Source organism: Polistes dominula, unplaced genomic scaffold (genome assembly GCF_049000335.1).
Source record: "Polistes dominula isolate Pdom_NZ unplaced genomic scaffold, Pdom_raw_medaka contig_20, whole genome shotgun sequence".
NCBI lineage: Eukaryota > Metazoa > Arthropoda > Insecta > Hymenoptera > Vespidae > Polistes > Polistes dominula.
The window spans coordinates 6454355-6479536 of record NW_028301147.1 but is presented as its reverse complement, the minus strand read 5'-3'; the positions used below and the strand labels follow the sequence as shown (position 1 = coordinate 6479536).

The 25182-nt window shown below is 35.2% G+C and overlaps 2 protein-coding genes across 6 annotated transcripts in view; one reads left to right on the top strand and one right to left on the bottom strand.

The window, feature by feature from the left end:
• Positions 1 to 25182, bottom strand: part of LOC107074170 (latrophilin Cirl) — a 284489-nt gene that overhangs the window by 161404 nt on the left and 97903 nt on the right. For all 5 annotated transcript variants that reach the window (XM_015335343.2, XM_015335342.2, XM_015335347.2 and 2 more), the window contains one exon: positions 70 to 198. In XM_015335343.2, the coding sequence (XP_015190829.2) occupies positions 70 to 169 (100 nt within the window). In that variant the 5' untranslated portion in view covers positions 170 to 198. The remainder of the gene's footprint in view (positions 1 to 69; positions 199 to 25182) is intronic.
• Positions 965 to 1561, top strand: LOC149030949 (uncharacterized; the record flags this gene model as incomplete). Its single annotated transcript, XM_089177295.1, is given in 3 exon segments — positions 965 to 1177; positions 1179 to 1446; positions 1449 to 1561. Coding segments are annotated over 3 exon segments (594 nt in total), but the record flags the coding sequence as incomplete, so codon positions are not given.

Here is a 25182-nt window from a genome sequence, read left to right as displayed (position 1 = left end):
GGAGAAAATCTAGATCGCTTTTAAAGCGACGAGATTCTCACGCGAGCAAAGCTTTCTTACTATTCTTACCTATATTTCGCGCGACGACTGTACGACCGCTGCTGGTTAATAGCCATGCAAGGAGCAGCCCACCGAGCAGACCTTTCCGTCGACCCTTGCGGCACTCCATGGCACTCAGATTTCGTGCTCCGACTACGCCTGAAAACAGATAACAACAATATTTTTATTATTAGTTGATTCCTCCAAATTTTTCTAGTAGAACTTTTAAAACGACGATAATGATACAATTTTATGAAACAACATGAAAAAAAGAAAGCGAAATAGAACCACAAACGGTCGACAGTTGAACGACATTATGGAAGGTTCTAGTATTATTTGGTGTGTGTGTGTGTACTTATATATTAGAATTAATTTAATATCTATTAAAGTAAAAATGATATAAAGTATATTTGTTGAAAAATTATATATCTATTAATTTCGATTTGTTAAGGGGTTATACGCAGTTAGAATTTTCAAAAAATCGATTTTTTTGCATTTTCGGAATGTACATATATTTAAGTATATTCTCTGAAAATTTGAAACCAATCCGATAAATATTTTCAGAGATATACCTGAATTTGTGAGGCCACATCAGAGTGTAAAGTCGTTCAGTACCAAATCTTTCGCCGTACCAAACTTCCAGTACCAAATCTTTTGTAAACAATAAACTTCATATTTATTATTTTTTATAATATTCTATTTCTGTGAAACAGATCCTGCGATAAGCCTATGAATTAAAATATCATGAAATACGATAGGCAGCAGAGATAAGATATTGTTTATCTAAATATTAAGTTTTTGCTGAGATAAGTGATTAGGTGAAATGTAACTCTTGTGACAGAAAAATAAAATTTCAAAATGCTTCCTCCTGTGGACTTGGTTTTTAAATCATTGTAGTGTGTGATAAGTGTGAAAATCGTGTTAATGGTGTAGTTGGCAGCAAGCTCTAGCAACAGACAAATTATCTTCTTACACCCATGATTATCCAACTTTACCAGCTGATGTTGCTGAAGCTATATTTCCAATTTATGAAGACTTTAGCAACGTTAAATTATTGGAAAGGTGTGTTGGTGGATTTACACAAAACAATAATGAGAGTTATAATCAGTTAATATGGAAAATAACTCCAAAAATTGTTCCCATGTGGCACTAAAGTTGTTGAAATAGCGGCTTACATTGCAGCTGGAATGTTGAATAAAGGTACAAAATCATTATTGTACTTTATGAGTGCATGTGGGCTTTCATTAGGCAATGCAACTCATGCTTATGTCGAAAAAGAGGACGCAGAGCGTGTGATGATCTCCGACGCGAGAGCGCATGGGAGCACGCGAGAAGGAAGAATTGCTCGACGACAACACCAGCTGGACTTATTAGAAGCTACCGATACGGCAAAAGGTTCCTGTTATGGCCTGGAATAGATGATACCATGAAAGTTGAAGAAAAAAAAATTTTTAACTATGTGAAAACTACTTCTGAAATTTTAAACGCGTTTTTCTCAAAACAGTGTTTTCAAAGTCGGTGATCTCGATTTCTCAAAAATGGCTCAACCGATCGGTCTCAAATTTTACCACAATCTTCTTATTTATATTCCTCAGGTATTGGACAGAGGACAAAAATTTAAATAAATTATTACTATTTTTTTTAATCAATTTGGAGCGAAAATTTCAGTCAAAAACGGAACATTTTTTTCAAATAGACATCATTTTGTCAAAAATCAAAATTTTTATTATTCCTTCGTCCAATACCTGCATTAATCTATCCTTTAAAAGAATCCACAACATTTTTTAAATTCAGATAATCCAAACCACCGAAATGGAGATAACCGCCAATCGCCTTTTTTTGGAGGTCGTTCGGGAGATCATCTACAGGAGCGGTGCACATCAATATTTTTACATGATCGACGCACTATTGTATTCTTAAAAGTAGACTCTATTTGAATTACCATCACTTGTAATTGACAAATAAAAACTGTTTCTATAAAAAATTCATAAAAAAACGTTATTTTTTAGCCTTTAGCGATTGTTAATTAATTGAAATAAATGTATATTGTAGTCTAAAAGCACGTAGTATAAGTTCAACGAACCGTTTTTTTCGAAATCCATTGTTAAACTGACACATTGTCCTCTGTGAAAGTCAATTAAAATTTTTCTATTTATTCTTGTTTATAGGACTTTTCGAAGGAATACATTTTATTTACTATGAATATTATTTTCATTATATGTGCGTACCCTTTGAAAAGTCATATAAACAAGAATAACGATGAATCCGAAGAAAGATTACCCCTGTTTTTTGAGTTTTATCAAAACGCGCGCGTACGATTTTAAGATACATTATTTTTGTACTTGTTTAATTCACTTTGTTTTTAACAAAACTTTCAAGTTAAACTCATTTAATATGTAATATATTTATTTCTAAATTTTGTTCATCTTAAACATTCTACATCAAGGAATATTTAATGAGAGTTATGGTGTACGTTTTTAAGAGAAAGTTACTGTATTATTGATATACTGAAATTAATTGATTACTTTTCGCGTAATAATACGAATTTCACTTCTATCGCGCATAGAAGGCCACGCACTATTCTTTTTTATTCTATTTTACTATTAATTATTCATTTTTATTAATTAGTTACTATAGAATGCTAAACGGTAGATGTATAATATGTAGTATACAATAATATTGAAATATGTTTTTATGTATAACAATTTTAAAATATTGTTTTGCAAGAAAATATTAATTGTTTCAAAATGAATACTTTTGTAACTCACTGTATATTTGAAACACACGATTCACCATTTACAACAGAATCTCAGTTGGTCACTAGTTGATCACTGAACTAGTTTTAAGACTACTTACATGAAGTTACAAACTGAGACTGACTTTTGTCTCTTGGGACTTGGTTATCAATCGTGATCCACACGCACACGTGTAATACTTATGCATACGTTATTCAATCATATCCTTTTAATAACAAAACACTCGGCACGTTCTAGAGATAAGATATCATTGTTCGTTGAATTTCAACCACTATCCTTATTCCTCTGTTTATATTCATTTTTTAGATGCCATACTAAACGATTGATATTATATTACCTTCATTTATTCTATTGTCAGAAATAAATAATAATTTTATATACATCATAGAATAATAAATAATCAAAAAATTCAATATACAGATATATTTTCTTTCATCTAGATATTTCACATTAAATGATTTCTTTATTATAATATCTTCAACGATAAAACGAAAAATATAAACTATATAAACTATCCATCCAACATCTTATCCTAAAAGAAAAGCCTCTTCTTATCAATACGTAGCTGGCCTATCAGGAATGAATGCCATAAATCAGCTTAATCCGCGAGCCGAATAAATAATAAAGAAATAGGGAATGAAGGTGTTTGCGTTCGTATATATGTGCGTGTCAAAAAAAGTACAGCTTGGGTTAGATGAAAGAAGAGATGGAAAGGGGTTTGGGGGGAGTGGGGAGGGGGTGGTTTGGGGGATGGAAAAAGAGTCGTGGGTCGAATGTATACGTGAATGTGGGTTAACGAAGGCAAAAAGGAAAACAGTTTCGGCATCAGCATTTCGGCGTTTACCGAGCGCCGCACAATAGGATACCTTCGAATGAAAACATTCTCTACTCTGGTTTGCACGAGAGCGAAAAGATGAGAGAAAGAGAGAGAGAGAGAGAGAGAGAGAAAGAGAGAGAGAAAGAGGGGTGGGAGAGAGAGAAAGAGAAGAGAGGATAAAAGAGAACGGCATACGCAGGGAGATGGAAATAGAGCGAAAAAGCGCCTCTGGCGTAGAATCCTCTTTTCCGACCCTCCCCCTCTTGCCAACCCCCTTCATCTCTCTTCCACTTCTCTTTCTCTCTTCGATCGTTGCACCCACGTTTCGCGCGTTACCACACGACGAATCGTGAAAATGCACGGGCCATCGCGCCGAAAACATCGTTTTTCGGTAAAAACAACGCGCATAGTTCTCGAAAAAAAGAAAAAGGAAATGAAGAAAAAGAGAAAATGTGCGCTAGGAAGAAAATACATGTGGGTAATATGTATATATTTGTATATACGTAGTATATGGTTGTATATATATATATTTGTAAATATATGCTAAATTTACTTTTTTTTTCATTCGTTGGCGCAAAACTAGATCTCGCAACGCGTATGTAGATCGTATATTTTTTTTATTTTTTTTTATTTGAAACAAATTTTGAAGTACACAGATGAAGCGCGATGACGAACGAATGAACGTATGTGTATACCTATTAAAAATCTAGACGTCTTTTATACGCGAAATTTCCTTTCGTATATTTCTTTTTCTCTTTTTTCCTAGGACTCCCACTCGATAGTGTTCGTGAAAAATTAATGACGAGTGCAAGCATACACATTCGCGAAAACTCATGAGCAAGTAAACGAACGAGCTTTGTTTTTTTTTCTTTTTTTCCCTTTTTTTGCATGCTCAGTGCATTACGCTATTGCTTCTAAGAAGGACTGAAATAAAGAGGAATATAGTAAGAAAGAAAAAGAAAAATATAAAAAGAGGGAGAAAGAGAAAGAGAAACACATCTCATCGTCGTTCTTGCATTTACTATGGAAAATTGCTTTAACGCGTATTGTTTCATCACGCGTTGTTGTTCTAATACAACGCGCATCTTTTTTTCTTTCTTTCTTCTTTTCTTTCTTTCTTTTTCTCTCTCTCTCTCTCTCTCTCTCTCTCTCTCTCGCACGCTTTAATCCCTGCAAAGTGCAACTGCAACACTCGGGTATCATCATACTCGTCAAAAACATACATTAATAATACAAGGAACCTAGCTGAAAAATGTGATTCGGTATTTCACTGTTATATATAAAATATATATATATATATATCTACATGTACTCATTCTCAATGTGAACAAAATAATGAATATAAAACGTTCGAGAATTTAAATGGTTAGAAAATAGCGGTACAGTAGCAATTTAATATTTGCTATGTTGGTTGTACCGTAATAACGTGGTCGAGATTAGTCATCGTAATTCGTTTAGAAAAAAATAAAGTAACAATTCCAATTCCCAAAGAAAAGCTATCTGTTCGGTGAGATTAGATTATACGGTAAGAGTTAACTGTTCTAATCACTGAGATTAGAAGTGATCGTATCGCGATTAAATCTATTTACAAACGGGGGTAATACGAGACGGAAAGAAGACTAGCAACTTAATAGACGTAGTCGTCTGCTCTCGTAAAGGCGACTCGTTTGATCCTGTCTCTCTACTCTCTACGAGATATATACATCTGAACATTGTATTAGATGGAAGTAACATTACTACACTACCACTATTACTATTAGATAGATAAATAGATAGATCCAATCGAACGAACATCGAGCACGGCCATCCAATATTCCGAATTTTTCCAACGGCTGTAATTAAGTCGTGCACTCTCTCGTTCGTTCTCGAGTTTGTACCGAGAAATCGAAGCCTCTTCCTCACCCACCCCTTTCCACCCTTCTTGAACTCTCCCCTCGTTATTCCGTTGGCATTCGAAACTGGTTAATACGCTCGGCAGGATTAACGTGATTATCGCGTGAAACATCTGTAAACCGTACGAGTTAACAATGATAATTGAATGCACCGCTCGGTCTATGTCTACGCGAGTTATAGCGTGTGCGCAATGTGCATAGTGCAGCAGCACCAGCAGCAGCACGGCGACGATATTGTTAGTAGTTGGTAATAGTACCGATGGTGGCCACATAGTGGGTACCCGTGATGGTATATGTACCTATCATCGTACTAACCGATTCAACATTTCGTAGCAAAATGCGTCTTCGTTTCCAAACACGTGCCCGCTTGCTCGTTCGCACACTCCCTCAGCACCGATGCATTACGCATAATTAATCCCACGATGGTATCGTTTCCTAATCTTGTATCTCTGTGTCCATCGCGCGAATAGAATCGGCACTGCACTATTCTCCTTTCATCGGTGTAACCGGACATCTCTTGGTTCTCTTCTTTTCTTTCTTTCTCTCTCCTTCTCTCACTATCTCCATCTATCTTTCTATCTTTCTATCTTTCTATCTATCTATCTATCTATCTATCTATCTATCTATCTATCTATCTATCTATCTATCTATCTATCTATCTATCTATCTATCTATCTATCTATCTATCTATCTATCTATCTATCTATCTGTCTATCTATCTATTTCTATCTCTCTCTCTCTTTCTTTCTTTTTATCTCATTCGCTGTCTCTTTCATTTCACCTTTCTCTTCAATGGCGAGCCAAGAGAGATAACGTTAGTTGGTAATCGCGCAGCACGTTTGCATCCGCTGATAATCGCGATAAAAGACCGACGACAATGAGATTTCCATCTCGGAAGTTGTAGTATCTATGATAGAACTCGAAGAAAGAGAGAAAAGTTCAATCCTTGCACTCGAAAGTCTTTGAGCAAATGTAACGAGAATTCATAAATAGTTCGTTCGTATATTTTAAAAACGAACATACGTACATAAAAACATGTATGCATTAGAGATCATTAAATGTTTAACTCGTTGAATAAAAACTTATCGGTACACCACATATAATTTTACCGATAATAATTTAAAATCGTTCCAAAATAGAAGGCTGCTACGTTCACGTTCAATATAAACATATTCAACTATTCTTGCATTATTGATCCAATATTAATACAGTGCTAATATACTAATGCAATGCTATACGTGTGGGCTCATTTTAGTCTCATATCGATGGTAAATAAAGTAGTAATATTCGCTCATGACAATATCAGGTCACGCCATCGATATTGGAAATATGCGGCTGTATTAAATAACCAGGTTTACGTTGATAGTATATTAACGATACGATATTATCAATATTATTATCGCTTCGATGATAAAAATGTATACGGAAGAAACAAAAAAAAAGAAAAAAGAAAATGTCATATTATAGTACAGTTCGATTAGATCGAAGGAATTTACTTGTTTTTGTTTTTCTTTTGGATTTAAAAAAAAAAGAAAATAATCGATTGAAAGACAATCTCATGGACCAAGAGAGATAATACCATGCCAAGCTTTCAAAGCACGCAAAGCTCTTCAAAAATTTCTTAGGTTCGCGTAGTTTCGGTGCTCACATTTGAAGCATCCATTCCCTTCTCACCGAACGACGTAAATGGATCGAAGGTCGTCGATAGCGAAGGGTTAAACGTGAACGACACGCACACCCAATACCAAACTGTCTTAGAGGAGAAAAGTAAGGACGGTAGCTTTACTCTCTGCCTCTCTCACTCTCTCTACACATATATATATATATATATATATATATATATATATATATATATATATATATATATATATATATATATATACCTGTACATGCTACGTAACCTCACGCGCGTATTATTCACGAATGAGTAAGTAACCGTGGTCTAATCGGCTTTCAAAATTTCTTCCTCGTCTTTGGTCTTGTAGTATAGAATTCCGGAGGGTTCGAAAACAATGAGAAAGAAAAAAAATGTGTAAAACGATGCACTTGGACCATCTAAATGATACGACGGAATTTCTGAAATTACGAACGACATTTTAGCACCAGAATATCAATGCCAATGATATACATAGCGTAAAGTATCTATAAATATCTATCATGTATATACAGAGCTCAGACAGGAAATTATTATCATAATTTATAAAAATAAATTGAATTGATTGTTTTATATAAAAGAAAATATGTATGTAGATCACACACGGTAGAAGTGAAACCTTCAAAAAACCAAGGTTTGAAAGAATAAGACGAATGCAAAGTATTAAAAGTAGGCTAATTGTCGGATTTATTTATTATAATATTGTTAACATATATAACAAAGGGCACCGGTATGATTTTGGGGTGGGGGTAGCTTACAAAAACTACCACTTTCTAAATTCTAGTAATCCAAATAAAATGCCATATGCGATAGCTATTATATAGATAAACACAAAAATCGTAGGATGTTTGTCGACGAAAAAATATTCCGTTCTAACCTAAGTAAATATTATATATCCTTTTATGAAACTTAGGTACATGGTAGTCTTTCTGTGAATTTGAGATATTCTTTATTATGAGTTAACACAACCAGGTATTCTTTGTTGCAACTAATTCTTTTAAATGTTTTGACCAAGAATGTAACAATTTTGGTCGTATCTTTTTCGTTTCATCGAGTTTTGAATGACGATTCTAATGAAATTTTATCTTCGAAAAAAAAAATACATATTTGTAATTTAATAGGTACTAAAAAAGAAGTGTGCTTTTTCGATTTTGTAATATTTTATGTATAGGCCATCCTTTATATATATTTTTGTATATAATATAAAATATAGGTATACATAGTAGGTACACTTGTCCGTGCTCATATATGAAATCTTTTATCCTTTCGTCGAGTTTTCTCTCTACCCATCGTAACTGTTCCTTCCACGTTTTCCTTGAAATACTTTGAAACGTTCAAGCATCGATTGATCGAAGCGAGCCACTCCCACTCTTTTCTCATATATATATATATATATATGTTTACTTTTTTGGAGTATCACTGGCACACTCAACTATACTATCTTTTTCATATCATTTTTATCTTTGTCAGTATCCTTAACTTTTCTTTCTTTCTTCTTCTTGCTTTTACTTACTCGTCGTCCACTACGTCATTTTATTTTGTTCGTTCGTTTTAATAAGACATAACCACCTCCCCCTCCCCCCAAAATGAAAAAAATAAAAGGTAGAAGAAAAAATAACATAAAGGAAAAAAGAATAACGCCTTAACGAATGTTCTATAGGTACCATACGAACACGGTAGTAAAAAAAAGGAAAAGTAAAAAACGAAAAAAGAAAAAAAAAATAACGATGGAAGAAAAAATTTTTATCCACAGCTTCGTGTGTTCGTACTCCTTTCTCAAGCAATTACGTGCGATGATCTTGGTTTAGGATCCTCTACGGAACGAGGGCTTGCTTTTCACTTAAGACCGAGAGAGACGAGAGGGTCTCTAACTGTTAGACATTATTCGTTATTACGGAGTGCGTACGGTAGGAACTAGTAGGAGGGAGGGAGAAAGGGGCAGGGGTAGGAGGTGAGTTAGGTAGAAAGAGAAAGAGAGAGAGAGAGACAGAGAGGAAAATAGTACTCGCTATGGCTCGGGCAACGTCGATAAATCTCAAGGAAGAGAAAGATAAAGTCCGGTGGGTATACGGGGCTCAAAAGTGAGGATCGTCTTCCGTCGTAGAATCCTCCTCTTTGCACAGAGAGGCTCATTCTTCCTTTACCTTTTCTTTTCTTTTCTTTCTTTCTTTTTTTTCTTTCTTTCTTTCTCCATCCATCCATCCATACGTACATCCATTCATCCATCCATCCATCCATCCATCCATCCATCCATCCATCCATCCATCCATCCATCTATCCATCCATCCATCCATCCATCCATCCATCCATCTCTCTCTCTCTCTTTTCTCACACCTATGGTTCCCCTCCACCTTTACCTTGGTGGCAGATTTCCATTGGATAACGGCGCTGGATACTGTAGCGAGAAAGAGACGGTAAATGAAAAGATAGAAAGATAGATAGGTATGTATAAAGAGAGAAAAAATATATTCAGAGAAAGGGAAGAGAGAGGGGAGAGAGAGAGAGAGAGAGAGAAAGAAGGAAAAAACAAGATAAAAGAGAGAAAAAAGGAAAACAACAACAGGAAGAAGAAGAGCCTCCAGTGACGCGAGCAGTCATCTGCTCTGCCAACAACGAAAGAGTACCAATGCGACGGTTTAAAGCCACCTCGAAAATCTTTCTTCATCCCAAGGAAAAAAAAAAACGTCTCTCTCGAGTAACGTCGAATTACTTTCCTAGATTGTTTTCTTCTTTCTTACTTAGTTTAGTTCCTTCTCCGTTTATTAACTAACCACCCACCCATCCGTTCGTTCTATTCTATCGTTGTTCATTGTTTTATCCCACAAATTGACATGAGTCTCTCTCATCGAATCTTTTTCATCAGATTTTCTTCCTTCCTTTCACCCTTTCTTTCTTTTTTTAATCTTTTTTTATCTCTTTAAATTTGTGAACATGATGCGATAAAATATCGAAGCCGTGAAACAAAGTGTGTCTTTGTTCCTATTAGCATTATGTTACCAGCATGATCTTTCGTTTTTAAAGGCAGCCCTTTCTCGTGGCCGACGGGCACACACACACACACACACACACACACACACACACACACACACACACACACACACACACACACACACACACACACACACACACACACACACACAGAGAGATACACGCGCGCACTAGTGCCCATAAATTCGATCGTTAATTGTCGAGCGATAACAATAATCGTCTGAAATAATCTTTTAGCATTAATATTAATGAAACGTTTATAATTGAAAATGTCGATCGAACTTCGGTTGCGTTATTCAATTTAACGGGAAAGTAAATGTAAATCGAAGTTAATGTTTTTCTTCTATAGACGTATCCATCTCGAATATTATTACTACATATTAATCAAAAAGCGAACAAAGCGTGCTATTTATTTAGAACATTTTCTTTATCGTATATATATATATGAATCATCATCAATGAGTTATAGAAAAATACCCCCCTTAAGCAATAATTCAGCGTGATACTCAAATACTACCTATAGAAAATGAATTTTCCTTTTTTCATAATAATCCCTCCTTTTTTCTTCTTCTTTCTTTCACAATTTGAGATATATCGGGTGGCGAAGTTCCCCCATCCAGAATCCCTTTTTCTTTTGCGGGCCTACTACTGCTAACGGGAACATTTTGTGCTGCACTTATAATGAAAAGCATTTACTCTCTCTTTCTCTCTTCCCCTCCCTTTATATTCTTTTTTCCACCCCATTCTACTTTGCAACCTCTTTTTTCTTCTCCCTCAAATATCATAATTCTTTTTTCCTCTTCCTCTCTCTTTCACTTTTTCTCTCTTTCTTTTTTTCCTATCTACTACTTTACAACAAGCGATACTATACGATTAACTGATAAGATAAGAAGGGAATGGCGCGTATTGAGTCACCTTTTAATGACAAATAATTCGGTGAACTCGCTTACGCACGACGTGTGTTCACAAAGAGAAGAATGATATAAAAATCGGAAGTGAGAGCAAGAACGATATATATATGAAAGATAGATAGATAAAAAGAGAAAGAGACAGATAAAATGAGAGAGAGAGAGAAAGAGTGAAAGGGTGAGTGAAAGGACAAAATCGAAGGGAGAATGCGATACACGTCGTGAGCTTGGTAGGGTTATTAATTCTCAGACAGTACCACTGGCGTAACAAAGCTACTACACTAGGTAATGGGCTCTTGCCCTGCCCGATTACATGGTTGGAATAAAGATAAAAAGAAAATAAGAGGGGGAGGGAGTGGAAGAGGAGAGGGTCAAAGAGAAAAAAACACGAAGCTTCTACATCGCGTAGATCGTTTGCCGAGGTTTTGGGAGCACTTAAACGAATTTTTTCTTTTTCTTTTCCTTTTCAACTCCCTATCATTTTCTTTATTTTTCTTTTTTCTCTCTCTCTCTCTTTCTCTCTCTCTCTCTTTCTCTCTTTCTCTCTTTCTCTCTTTCTCTCTTCTCTCTCTCTCTCTCTCTCTCTCTCTCTCTCTCTCTCTCTCTCTGTTCATATTCATCTTCATCTTTTTTTTTCTCGAGAAACGAACGAACGAAAGCGAATACAAGGGAAACTCGATTAGCATGACATTTGCATTTTTTAAACGAATTGCACAGCAAGGAAAAGTTTGCTATACCAAGAAAATCTCGTTTCTTCTCTTTTCTCACGATACGTAGATATGTATCTATGTATGTATGTATGTAGATATGTATGTATTTACTTCGTAGTGTTCAAGATCTACGGTACACTTGCTTGGTGTCGTTTCATTCCTACTTACAGCGTCATATATCCTAATCACTGTATTCTACTTTCTGAATTCACTGTAAGATCTTAAAAGAGAAGTTAAAAGCAATCTTTTTATTACCTTCATATTGTACTTACTGTGACTAGTTATTGCAAGCTATGAAACGAACATTTAAAACGGATTAGAATGTGAACTTTTGCCTTGCGGCTTGTTGCTATTGACGAAAGATAAAAAAGAAACGGAAAGAGAGAGAGAGAGAGAGAGAGAGAGAGAGTGAGTGAGAGAGAGAGAGAGTGAGTGAGAGAGAGAGAAAGAGAAAGAGAAAGAGAAAGAGAAAAAAGAGTCTTTACTTTTATGATATACCTACTATAATATACCTATTTACTTTGTCTATTTCTATCTCGATTATTTTACCTTTAGGTTACCACAATGATCTTTATCTGGCAGTATTAAAAAGGGAGAAAGAAAGATAAAAAGAAAGTTAGAAATGCGTGTTATTTCTTACCAGAGTTGAAGAAGGAAAAAGAGAAGAAAAGTTCGGTCGTCCGGAAAGAAAAACTTTTCCTATTTCTCGTCTAATATCTCGGTCGACGACGACAACAACGACAACAACGACAACGACAACGTATCATTGTGGGATAAAGAAAAACGTACAATACCAGGAAAAACTATCTAATCGATAAATATAAATCATTCTGAAGTAATCTAATCTCTATAATAGAAATACAGATAAAGATATTATAAAAGAAAACGAAAGAGAAGGAACAAATAAAAAGAAAGAAAAAAAATGAGAGAAATTAAATATAAAAAAAGAAGTTGAGAAAATTATCGTCTCGTTTGTACCGAATGGTTATCGTTGATCATTAGAAAAATATTTCCGTTGAATCATCAATGATACAGACGACATATGATAGTATAAAAAACGAAGAGAGAGAGAGAGAAAAAAAGGGAAAGAATGAGAGCGAAAGAGGGAGAGAAAAGAGAAAGAAAAAGAGAGAGAGAGTGGAAAAAAGAGGGGAAATAGGAATGATTGCATCGACGTCGATTTTAAAGTCCAAAAGATACGAGCCGTATCATGGTGGTATTTCGATCGATGTAATATATACCTAACGCTGCGGTTAACATCGGCTTGTGGTTTTGATTTGCGATTGGCAAAATGGAATCGCGCGTTCTCCTCTGCATCATGGCGTCGAATCTCCAACGTAATGGATCGAACTCGCTTTATATTCTCTCTCTCTTTCTCTTCTTTGTCTTTCCTGTCTCTTTCTTTCTTTCTTTCTTTTCACGTTTCCTCTTATTCCCGATGATTCAAATTTGGCTGCAATACGTTCGAAGTCCCACCTTTATCTTCATCTATCTCTCTTTTTTTATCTATCTTTCTCCTCCTCCTCCTCTCTCTCTCTCTCTTTTTCTCTTTCGTCTCAGAAAATAATTCGAAATAAGGTAAAAAGTAAGATAAGAAGCAAAAAAATAAGAAACGAATCGAAACGATCGAAGAAGCCACGACCGACGATAACCGGGGGCCGTCGAGTCGATTTTGCATGCTGAACTCGCGGTGGCAGTCGTGCGAAAAAAAATTTCTTACGACTTGTATGGTATATACTTTCATTTATTTCTTATTCTTCTTTATCTTTATCTCTCTTTCTCTTTATTGAAAAGAATATAACATTATCGAGAGAGAAAGAGAAAGAGAGAGAGAGAGAGAGAGAGAGAAAAGAGAGAGAGAGAGAGAAAGAAATATTATCGGTTGCAATCGTTGTTGCAAAGATATCTCGTTAGATATTTTTAATCTTAGTTATAGGATGGATAGTTTATGGCTGTAAAATTTTTCCATTGTCAGTATATCGTGAATGTTTTTTTTTTTATTCTACTTCCACTCTATCTACCTACACACATTTTCATACAAATCTAATCTTATAAAATTTCAATAATACAGCTCCTACTTCATTCTTTTTTTCGGAATAACGACAAAATATTGAAATATTACATTCATATTCTCAACAAAATTTTATTAATTATTAAGAAGTCAATAAAGCAAGATATTTACGATTACATTGATTAAAAAAATAACGTTTGAAGAAGAAAAAGAAAAGAAAAGAAAAAGAAACAAATGTATAAATAAACGAGAAAATATAGAGGCTACCCTTTCACGCTTCCGTTAGTTTGGAAACCTCGGTGAAAAAAAAGTATTAAGGTACATGGAGAAACTAAAAATTTGTATCCTTATTTTAAAGGAAACGCTCTTGCGTGTTTTCGAGCGAAAGAGAGACGAATCAGAGAAAGAGGAGAGAAAGAGGTTGAAGGGGAAAGGGGAGGAGAAGAAAGTGGAAGTGGAGTCCGGGAAACGCGGAGTAAGCTGGGACCACCGACCACTTTGCGTAATTACCAGCTACCCGACCAGGACCGTACTATTTAATCGGGCTAAAGTGCAAAAGTTCTGCTTCCCTTCCCTCTCTCTCTCTATCTTTCCCTCTCACTCCCTCCCTCTCACTCTCTCTCTCTTTCACTTCTCTTTCCTCTCAATCTTCCCATATGCGAGAACGTACTTTCTCATTCTTCCTCTCGGTTACAAATACACACGCACTACAGACATACGTATGCGTCCTCTCTATATTCGCAAGATACGTCCGTTACGCACATGTCCTTCATCAATGTATTGTATTGGAATTGTGGATCGGAGAGGAAGAGATTCGGTCTAAAAAAGGTCCGGTTCTGTCAAAAAGCGACATGAAAATAAACTGGCCTTCGCGACTCGGTCAAATATTTGATCGGGAAAATGATATTTTTCTGTTACTCCAATTGGATCCTTTTTTTCGACAAAAGGGTAAAAAAAGGAACAGGGAAATAAGGGATTATATATGGTACTACAGGAAGAGGAAAAAATTTTATTATCTGCATAAAATCGTTTTTAAACAATTCTGACAATGAAAAGGGAACGGATGGATTTCATGTTTGTGAAGTTTATAAATAAAATAGTATGATGAATTTTAAATATCTCGAACAATTTATTTCATTCTGTTTTTTAAATGTTAGGAAAACAAAGTATTCGGGTATAGTTCGACTTTTTTTCGAATGAATACAAAAGCAAGAGAAACATTCTATCGTTGACAAAGTTAATATTTGAAAGAGATAGAAAGAATATTTTGTTTTAAAATAAACGGTAGCAATGAGAGTGATAATAAAAGCTACGAGAAAAAGAAAGGTCTCTTTAAACGATGTCATTCTCAGCTGCGTTTGAGATTAAAATTTACGCGTGGAGGGGTGCGACTGATTTGTAACGTTCAACGATAGGGGGGAAAATTAGGGAGAATTTTTATTCTACCAAACTTTTAGCGTTTTGAAAAAGTATTCAAAAATTTTGCTTTAGCGAATTTTAAAAATACCTCCATGTACAACTAAATAACAATTTCAGTAATTTATTTTTTTTCTCTTAATAAAAGATTAATGTTATAATAACTAAGTTATTAATGAATAAAAATATCGGTATAAACGTTTTTTTATTTTTAAATATCAACTAAATATTCTACCACGAGTCTACGAGTAGTGTTAAACTCAAAAATTATGCTCGCAATCATGAAATGAGAAGTTTGAATAACAAGATGACGAGAGTAAAAAAAGAGTCTGTTGGGAGTTGTCAAAGAAAAGGAGAATGATTAGCGAGCCGAATGTCTCGTGGTTGAATGAAAAATAGGTTTTCGAGGCTGGCGGACAGATTAAAACTGCAATTAAGAAAAGAATGGGCCGTTAAGAAACGAACATTGAATGCTACCACGATGGTAGTTGTAAAATTAAACTAATTTAAACCGTTGCACTCTCTCTCTCTCTCTCTCTCTCTCTCTCTCTCCCTCTCTCTCTCTCTCTAAGCCACTCGCCTTTATCGTCTTTTGCTGTTCGTCGAGACTCTTCTTCTTATTTTTTCTTTTCTTTTCCTTTCTTTCTTTTTTTTTCTTTTTCGCTTTCCTTTAGCTCACATCACACCTTTACAATTTATTTTCTTTTCCCGTACGATTTGGGTCATAGCTCTGCATTTTTCATCTCTCTATTTCTTTCGTCCGAAACGTAGAAATCGCACAATCTTTCTTTACAAAAGAATCCTTTTTGCTTTCATTAATGGAACTAATTTCTGTTAAATATATTATTTAAATTGTATCTATTTTCAAAGAAGAGAAAAACCCTTTTTAATCTACTTAAATTTAAAAAGAAAATGAATATATGACTGACATACATAAATGTCACTCTATCATAGGTCATTAAACTTCTTTCCACGATTCGTCGTTTATTCTCCGTGGAAATTATACGGAATATCGAGATAAACTCAATGACCCGCGATAAAGCGATACACTCGTAAATCAACCGGCAAAAGACGTAACTTCTGAAACGCGCAGAACTTTTATTTCGCCAAACATTCCCGACGGATATATATGTACGTATAAAATACTATTATTTTTGCTACTATATTATATAACGTCCAAACCTTATATATAAGCTATTAAATATTAATATAGGCAAATTAAAAAAAAAAAGATCCAATCCTATTTATTAAATAAAATTTTTTAGATAAATAATAATTTGTGTGATACACTTTAAATTTCTATAGTATTTATCAATTAATTTTAATATAATAAATAAATATATTAATCGTTATAATTCGACATTTTCAGTGTTTAAATAAAAACAAAGAAAACTATTTAAATATCTAATTCAATATATAACAATGATTATAGATTAAGGTATAGCTTTTTTCGTATCAAATGTTGGGTAATAAATTTTGATAACGATAAACGTTTCTCCAACATTCAGATCCATTTATCTCTCGCAGTTGGTCCACAAATTTAGCACGGACTTCGGTGACTTTTTTTCGCAGGTGCTTCGGTAATTCTCGCCTCTAGTCGTAACACCGAGGGCAAACGATTCGAGTAAAAGAGAAAGAAGAGGTGGGAATTCGAGCTTTACTCGGGATCCACGGTCATTCGTCTTCCTCTTCGTTTTTCACCTTCTCTCTGTCATCGAGTGCTACCACCTTCATCGCATTTTCATGCCAACGCGCACGCGAGTGCGCGTGTGTGTGTATTTCGTTCGTCGCCAACGTGGTTCCCCTCATATTTATGCAACGATCGGATGCCACGGCTGGACACAGATCTCACCGGAAAATGCTTTCTACCGTAAACGAAAAACGTTGACCGTTGCCATCTTTTTCTCACTCGCCCTGTTACCTTCTTTTTATCTTACTCTTCGTCCCTCTTTCTCCTCTTTTACTCTCAACGAAAGAGCCCTCATTCAAAGGTGGATTTCGCGTTTACACGTACGCGGTCTTGCTTTTAAAATTCAAGTATAAAAAAGGTCGGAAGACTGAGGGAAAATGCTCACATTCACCCGCATACACACGAACCACAACGTATCTCGAGATTTTCATATCGTTTCTTTCGAGGATTATGGTATGTGCACACACTCGTTTGGATCTATCGCGTTACCGACTATAATACATATACATGAATTTTTGTTCGGTATCTATGTTTCCAAAGAGAATCTACTACGTCGTTAGAATGTCATACATTTTTTGTCGAATAATGCTTATGGTCAGATTTTAATATTTTAACCTTGTCTTCAGAGAATATTCGAAAATAAATAGATAGATAGATAGATAAATAAACGAATAGAGAGAAAGAGAGATAGAGGGAAAGAAAAAAAGCGAAATAATTCTAAGTATTATCGGCATAAAATTAAATCGAGCTCAATCTTTTGGAATATTCAATTAAAAGAATAAATCTTTATAGGTGATTAAGAAAAAATATTTTTAAACAGATAAAACAAGAAAAGTAGATAGAGAAGACCCGATGGGGGGAAAGACATGGTGTTGGTGGTGGTTTGGAGGAGTAATCGTTTCTAGTGGAAAGTTGAGGACGATCGATTTAATGCCACGGCATTAGCGACGTCACGTAAATTCTTAAAGCTCTCATTGACAGGACGATTATCGTCTCTCGTTGCCGAATAGATTAAAAGGATGCGATACATCGGGTAAGCCGATCGGTTGGTAGGTAGGTAGGTAAAGCAGCAGCTCGCATGCATGGATTCCAGCGTGAATTTTAACCGTGAAAATATGCTCGCTCTCTTTGTACGAAAGTACCCAGGCAACGTTTGAAGGTAGGATAATCCGCCGAAACGAACAAACTCGTTCCCGAGGTGCTTCTTCCACCAAGCGCGGAGACCACTCGACGTAATGCTAGATTATGGTTAGAGCTGGAGCTCCTCCTTCTTCATTCTCTCTTCCTCTATCTCTTTTTCTCTTTCTCTTCTCTCTTTCAAACTGTATTCCATAACATCTTGCCGTATCGTCCTTGAAACTCGGAAAGCATAGCCGTAAGAACGACGCCATGCTGTCAGACATGAACGTCTTGGAATTTTCTGCCTTACCAAGGAAGAAGAAAATACGACTACGCCACCGACGTTGACTTCGCCATTACTATTATCACCACTACCACACCACCGGGATCATCATCATGTATCGTGATGAGCATAGCAAACAACGACAACGCCAGCAGCACCGGCATCGACGTACCGCGCGAGCCATGAAGAAAGTTCTACCTTCTTCTTCTTCTTCTTCTTCTTCTTCTTCTTCTCCTTCTTCTTCTTACTAGAGTTACTATGAGAAAACGAGAAAGAACTAAGAAAAGAAAAAAGAAAAGAGAAGACTACTATTACTCGTGCCCTTCTTCGATATCAACGACAAGCAACGAAACGTAGCGTGAACTGAGCGATTATGCGGATCAAAGACTACAGACGAGTACAAAAATGAATACTCGTGTTAAAAGAGAAAGAACAAAAATATCAAATAGTCTTCGCGACCATTTATTCTCGTCACTTTTTATTATACTATTTACACACTTATACGCCATTATTTTATTTTGCTTTACTACAACTCGTATACAATTATTATTATTCCTATTATCATTATTATTATTATTATTATTATTATTATTATTATTATTATTATTATTATTATTATTATTATCATCATCATCATCTGTATCAACGCGCGTTAATTATACTTTACATTACTAGCTAGTATAATAATTTTATCATCGTACATATTATGTAACATTGTTATTTTCTGTATATATTTCAATTCGATCTACCAACGATGAATTACTAAAAGGCAAGCGTTTCTAAAATAAATTTGAATCGATGGTTTTACGTATATATGTTCAAATAAAAAACTATTAACAGTCACGACGACTTGTCTTCATCATCGTCTTCCTAGCCCTTAATCGATCCTACGTAAAATAATACGCCATTAATTGGTAAATTAACTTAGAAAAATGTGAAAGTAGGATCGTTGAAATTATTGAAATATTAATAGTATTTCTTTAATTAATTTAGTCATTTCTGCAGATCTACGAAGGCGGTTTTTCAAAGAGAAAAGAATAAACTTTGCGGATCATGAAAGAAAAGGAAGAATCAAAGAAAAGAGAAAGAAAAAAAAAGAGAGAGAGAGAAAGACTTGTTTCACTCGAGCCATAAAGATGAGACGAGACACGGAGAGAGTCCAGTTCCGAGAACGTACGATCTCCTGCGTACGTGTATACGCATACCCAAACCATTAATTACAACTCATTAGGAGAGTAACCGCCATCTGTCCTGAGCTCGCTGTGAATCACTCTTAATCATTTCATCTAGAAGTCAAGTCGAGTCGCGGTGACTCGTATTCCTCTTCTTTCTTCTAATCTTCTTCTTCTTTTCTCTTTCCTCTCTCTCATCTTTCTCTTTCTCTTTCTTTCTTTTTCACTTACAAGTCTTGTAGAAGATGAACTACAGGATATACAAGCCGATAAAACAACATGTCTGTTCGATCGAGATGCCCTAACGTATCTTACAACACGATGAGAATGCAATAGTATATTAATTATGTAGAAAGACATGATCAATAAATCCAACAATTGTCCCAACTGTCCTCGTAAGAAATATTTATTTATTCAATTTTATTCAATTTATCAATTTTCCGATAATGTATACTAACATGGATTATAGTTTAGAGCATTTAGATTAATATTATAATTCGTTTTAACTATTTTCGATTGTAAAACTAATTCTGAAAACGATACGATCGATGACGAATAAGAAAAGAAAAAAGAAAGAAAAATAAAGAGATTGATTGAAGCGAAGCAGTTATCACGAGTCCTTCGGAGACCCTTAACACGTTTCTTGGAAAAACACGAAAACGTGTGCTCGTAAATACGTCTATATATATATATATATATATAGGTGTGTGAGATATAGTGAGAAAGAAAACGAGACGAAAATGATAGAAACTACCAAGCAAGAGATTGCCTTCTTCGCTTGTCAAGGTCGAATGTCTCTGCATGATCGACATAAATACAAAGAAAAACTCGAGTCCTTCGGTATTTCTTTCTGGAAAGAAATATTTCAAATAAAATGAACAAAGAAGGAAAGAAAGGAAAAGAGAAAGGTAAAAAATAGAAGAAAAAAAAGAAGAAGAAAAAAAAGGAAAAGATCATTTATATTCGGTGAGAAAATTTAGAGCTAAATAGAACTTCTGTGTTGCAGAACAACCGTTAGACTTTCTTAACAAATTGAACGTACGTTTATTTTTTTTTTCTTTCAGAATAAAATGTTTAGGGTTAGGAATTTAAATATAATTCCTAGAATAGGAGGATTTTTGTGTGAATCGTATTATAACTTCGATTTTCTACTTTTTTTTCTCCTTAGACAACTTATTGTCGCCAATTTTAAATTCCATTGTCGTACGTGTGGGATTTTCTAAAGCATCTTGGTATTTTCCATCTCGTCCATTGATACCATTTTATAAAATACGTAAAGATATTAGCATGTGAAAGCGTTTCGAAGGGATACCACTGTAAAATCTATAAACAGCTACTACTACTATACCGATATTTAGCATGTTGAATGCCATGACCAGCATTTTATTTCAACCAAAAAATATTGGACAAACATACAAGAAGGGTTAACCATTGTATAACACAAGGAATAATAAATTTAGGATTCATTTTGTTCTGTCTCTTTTATTATTTAAATAAGTTTAATGACGAAATACGAAAGAAAATTGAAACCTTTCGTCGATTTTTAACGTACAAAAGAAAATGAGAAAGTTCGTCCATACGAATTTCGTATAACCTAGAAGAGAGATAATAATAATAATAGAAAATTGTAAAAGATTTTTATTCAGGTTTTTCTTCTTTGTCGCAGCTCGACGCGTTGAAAGATTTTCTAAGAGATACTACGTTTTCTCTCTCTCTCTCTCTCTCTCTCTCTCTCTCTCTCTCTCTCTCTCTCTCTCACTATCCTTGATTCTACCTTCCAACATTCTAAGAAAGACAAATTCGCTGCTCGAGGAAGATTTTTCGGCGTCGCTAGGCTAATCGCGTTTTACGAGAGTTGAGGTTAATAAAAGCAAAAGCCGAGGAGTCATTAAAGTCGGTGAAAGAAGTTGGATTCTCTTCATTCCCCTAGATAGAGAGAAAGAGAGAAGGAGGAAGCAGAAAATAGAAAAGGAGAAAATAAAGGGAAGAGAAGGAGAGAAAGAAAGGAGGAAAAGAGGTAAAAAGGGAGGTAGGAGGAAAGTCGTGGCTTCCGTACATAGAAGCCAGTTCCGAATATAGGCTATTGTCTTTGGTGAATAATATCAAGCAACTTCGCTTGGAGTTTGCGGGGCTCGAAAGGTCAAGAGGTCGACCTCCTCAATAGCCCACCCGTTGCCGTTGTCGACCTCTCCAAGAGAAGTGGAACCGTTTTCTTTTTCCTATTTCGCTCATTGTACATCGTGTACAGTTCGTTAACTGCATCGGCTTCTACTATGGTCTCGTCGGCCGTCGGCGTTACCAACTTCTTTCGATGAAAATAAAGTTACGATCTTGTTTTTATATCGCACTGGACCAAAACTCATCCCTTCCCTCTTTTTATCGTTTATTTTTATTTTCTCTGTCCCTTTTACTAGGGAGCTTTCTATGTTCTTTCTCTCTATGTTTCCAACGTGGTAGAGATATTCGATAAAATAATTCACCGTGGAAATTCCATCTAACATATTTCCGATCCTCTTCTCTTCTTTGTTATTTACAAACAAAGTTTCTATATTTTCCTTTTTCTTTTTCATGTGCGCGTGTATAGGGCGTGTGTGTGTGTATGTGTGTAGTATCCGACTCGAAGAGGTATTTTTTTTTTTTTTAAGTTTCCTATATATATATTCGATCTTTCATTCTGACAATAATTCCGATAAGCATACACTCTATGTTATGAATTTAGATGTCGATATTTGAGAATGTTTCTATTAGAAAACAATCGTTTCTTTCTTTCCTAACGCGTTTCAGTTTTCTTTTTTTTTATTCTTTTTAGTACTACATAAAAACTGTATTCTATATGGAACCTTCACCCACATACGACCATAAAGGGACTTAATGGAGCCCTCTCCCCTTTTTTGTTCACTTTCTCTCTTTCTCTCCCTCTCTCTCTCTATTACTTTTTCCCTTCGTATTTCCTTTGTTTCTCCCATCTCTCTTTTTTTTTCTTCTTCTCAACAAAATCGTATCTCAAGCAAGTACAATTCTTTGACCCTTCGCAAGTAGAAAGACATTTCTTTCTTTTTATCTGGCAAAGAGAGTAGGTGAAGCAAGGCAAGGAGAAAAAGGCGAGCGTAGCTAATCGACGAATATATCTTTCGTACTTCATTAACGTTTCCATTCGACGCGAACGATACAAGATTTATTATTCCCTCGACGAAACACACATTCGATGGATATTCGACGCTCCACCGAAATTCAAGCACGAAACCGAAACTTCAATATAGTATTGTAGATTTTTAATACACTCACACTACTATAACCGATGATGGAAATCTTTTTCCGTTCTTTCTTTTCATAACTCGGGAACGATCGAGATATTAAAATAGTAATCATATCAAGTGAAATAGCAATAAGACAAAAGTGTGACGTATTATCAAACGGACCTCGATCTCGAGGTTGACAATAAAAAAGAACAATAAAACTAAAACGAATGAGGAAAAGATAAAAAAAGAAAAAAATACCTCAAGGAAAAGAAAGAAAAGAAGGAAGAAAGGAAGGTAGGAAGAAAGGAAGAAAAAGAAAAAAAAGGAAAAAGAAAGGAGAATAGAGAGAAGGAAGGTTCGATGATTAGAAGCTTTAGGAAGCAGAACTTAAGTATAATCTTCCAACTCTCTCACATAATCTCTCGCTTACCTTCCACCCTTCTCCCACAATCTCTTTTCCACCCCCTTAGAACCGTCTACTCCCAACGATTAACCCACCACTACAATCACCACCACCACCGCCATCTTCCTTCCTTCTAACCGCCTCTTTTTATCACGTCGGCTACCACACGACGTGGCATTTTTTAATTAATCCCCGAGTATTTTTTATGAGCATTCCACGTCGTGATCGTGTCAGGGATCCGTCCGCTTCGCTAGGTACAGCACACACGAACGCGTGCGAGAGTGCAGGTGGTGGCTCACTATATACATACACACACATGTATGTATATATATATATATATATATATATATATATAAAGGACACCCTTAAACCCTTCGAACGAAAGTCCGACCAACCGGGCCCTTACGATAGGTATGGTCCTTCTCTCGTCGCGTCGGTCCCCGAGGGGTTGGTAGGAGGCAGAAAGGAGGTAAATAATACGGAGAGAAGGGTCGAGGGTACGTCAGACTGCTATGATTAATATCGTTGCGGCATGCAATCAGATCGTATATATACCGGGATAATACATATGTATTTCTATGTATACGGTGTCCCAGGTTTTTTCAATCAAACTTTGCTAAAACATACTACAAAATGTAAAAGTGTTTTTCAATTAATAAACAAAAAAGTAGAAAATAAATAAAGAAGGAAAGAAAGAAAGATGAAAAAAATGAAAAAGAAAATAACGTAGCCGTTTCACAATTTGCATATATAACATCGACTATTAAAATTATTTACAATCGAGGATGGACTTTACCGATACTTTTTTTTTAAATTCTTTTGACACGTCAAACGATAAATGTTAGCCCGCAATTTCCATGTATGTTTCGCAAACACCTCGTAAATTGACACGGCTAAAGGATTTACTTCCTCATTAGTGAAATTTCATAAATCGTATATTAGGTAGCGCGTGGAGTTTCGTCGACATTTTGGATGAATGATGCTAGGTCATCCCTCCGTTTTAGTCGTGGAGATGTTTTAATTGCATACCATTAAATGGAATTAGATGGAATACAACATGTGGATCGCTATTTGCTTATAGATATCTCATTGAAAGTGATGAGTTATGCAACGAGAAACACCTATAAATCACGATAATTTTTATACGGAAATAAATGATTATCGTTGAAATCTTTAAAATCACCATTTCTATTTGTTGTATTTATTTTTTAAATTGAATTTTTAAATTTAACCATCTTATATCATTTCCATTAAAACGCACACCATTGAAATCAAATATACCGTTAATAAATATTCATAATGCAATTACATTAGTATTGATAGTAGTGCAAACACATTCCTATCAATGACTAGGAAGCTCTAACAATAAGACAAAACTAGGGAAGCTAGGATTCCTAGAACAGAACGTAAGTTTATCCTTCTATGAGGCACCCTCGAGCTATAGTTCTGCTGCGTTGCTTACGAACACGAAGTAACGTTAGAGATTTGCTTGGTAATGTTTGCATATACGTATTCTATGGAAGCAAGTACCATTGTTGTTGTTCGTTACTGATATTCGTATTAGCGGAAGACGCAATAGCGCGTGTTAATTGAGTGAGCGACTACGTAGGAGATTCCTCGTCTACGTTTATTTTTCACAAACGAGCTGTCATAAGCGTTCTCTCTCGCTTTCAAGAAATTCTCTATCCAAAATTAGCATAAGATTAACATAACACGTGTATATTATATGTGCATACATATATATATATACACATTATATTCGTTTTATCGAAAGAAGCTAAAAGCAATATGCACGATTTGCGTATAATAAAAAGAAATTATAGGCGTATCTCTCTCTCTTGAGAAGATAACGCTTTTAATATTTCTTTTTTTCTCTTCATACGAATTATCTTTACGACAGTATTTTATATTAATCTTTCATTCCTATTTTATAGGAATCTTTGCGCAACCATGTTAAAATACGATACTGTCGTAAGAACACGTTTATGTACTTCTACGAAAGAACACTTTGATGTGTGGTAGATAAAGGACAATTAATTATCTTTTCGTCTACCACTATAGCTTTACATTATACTTATGTTATTT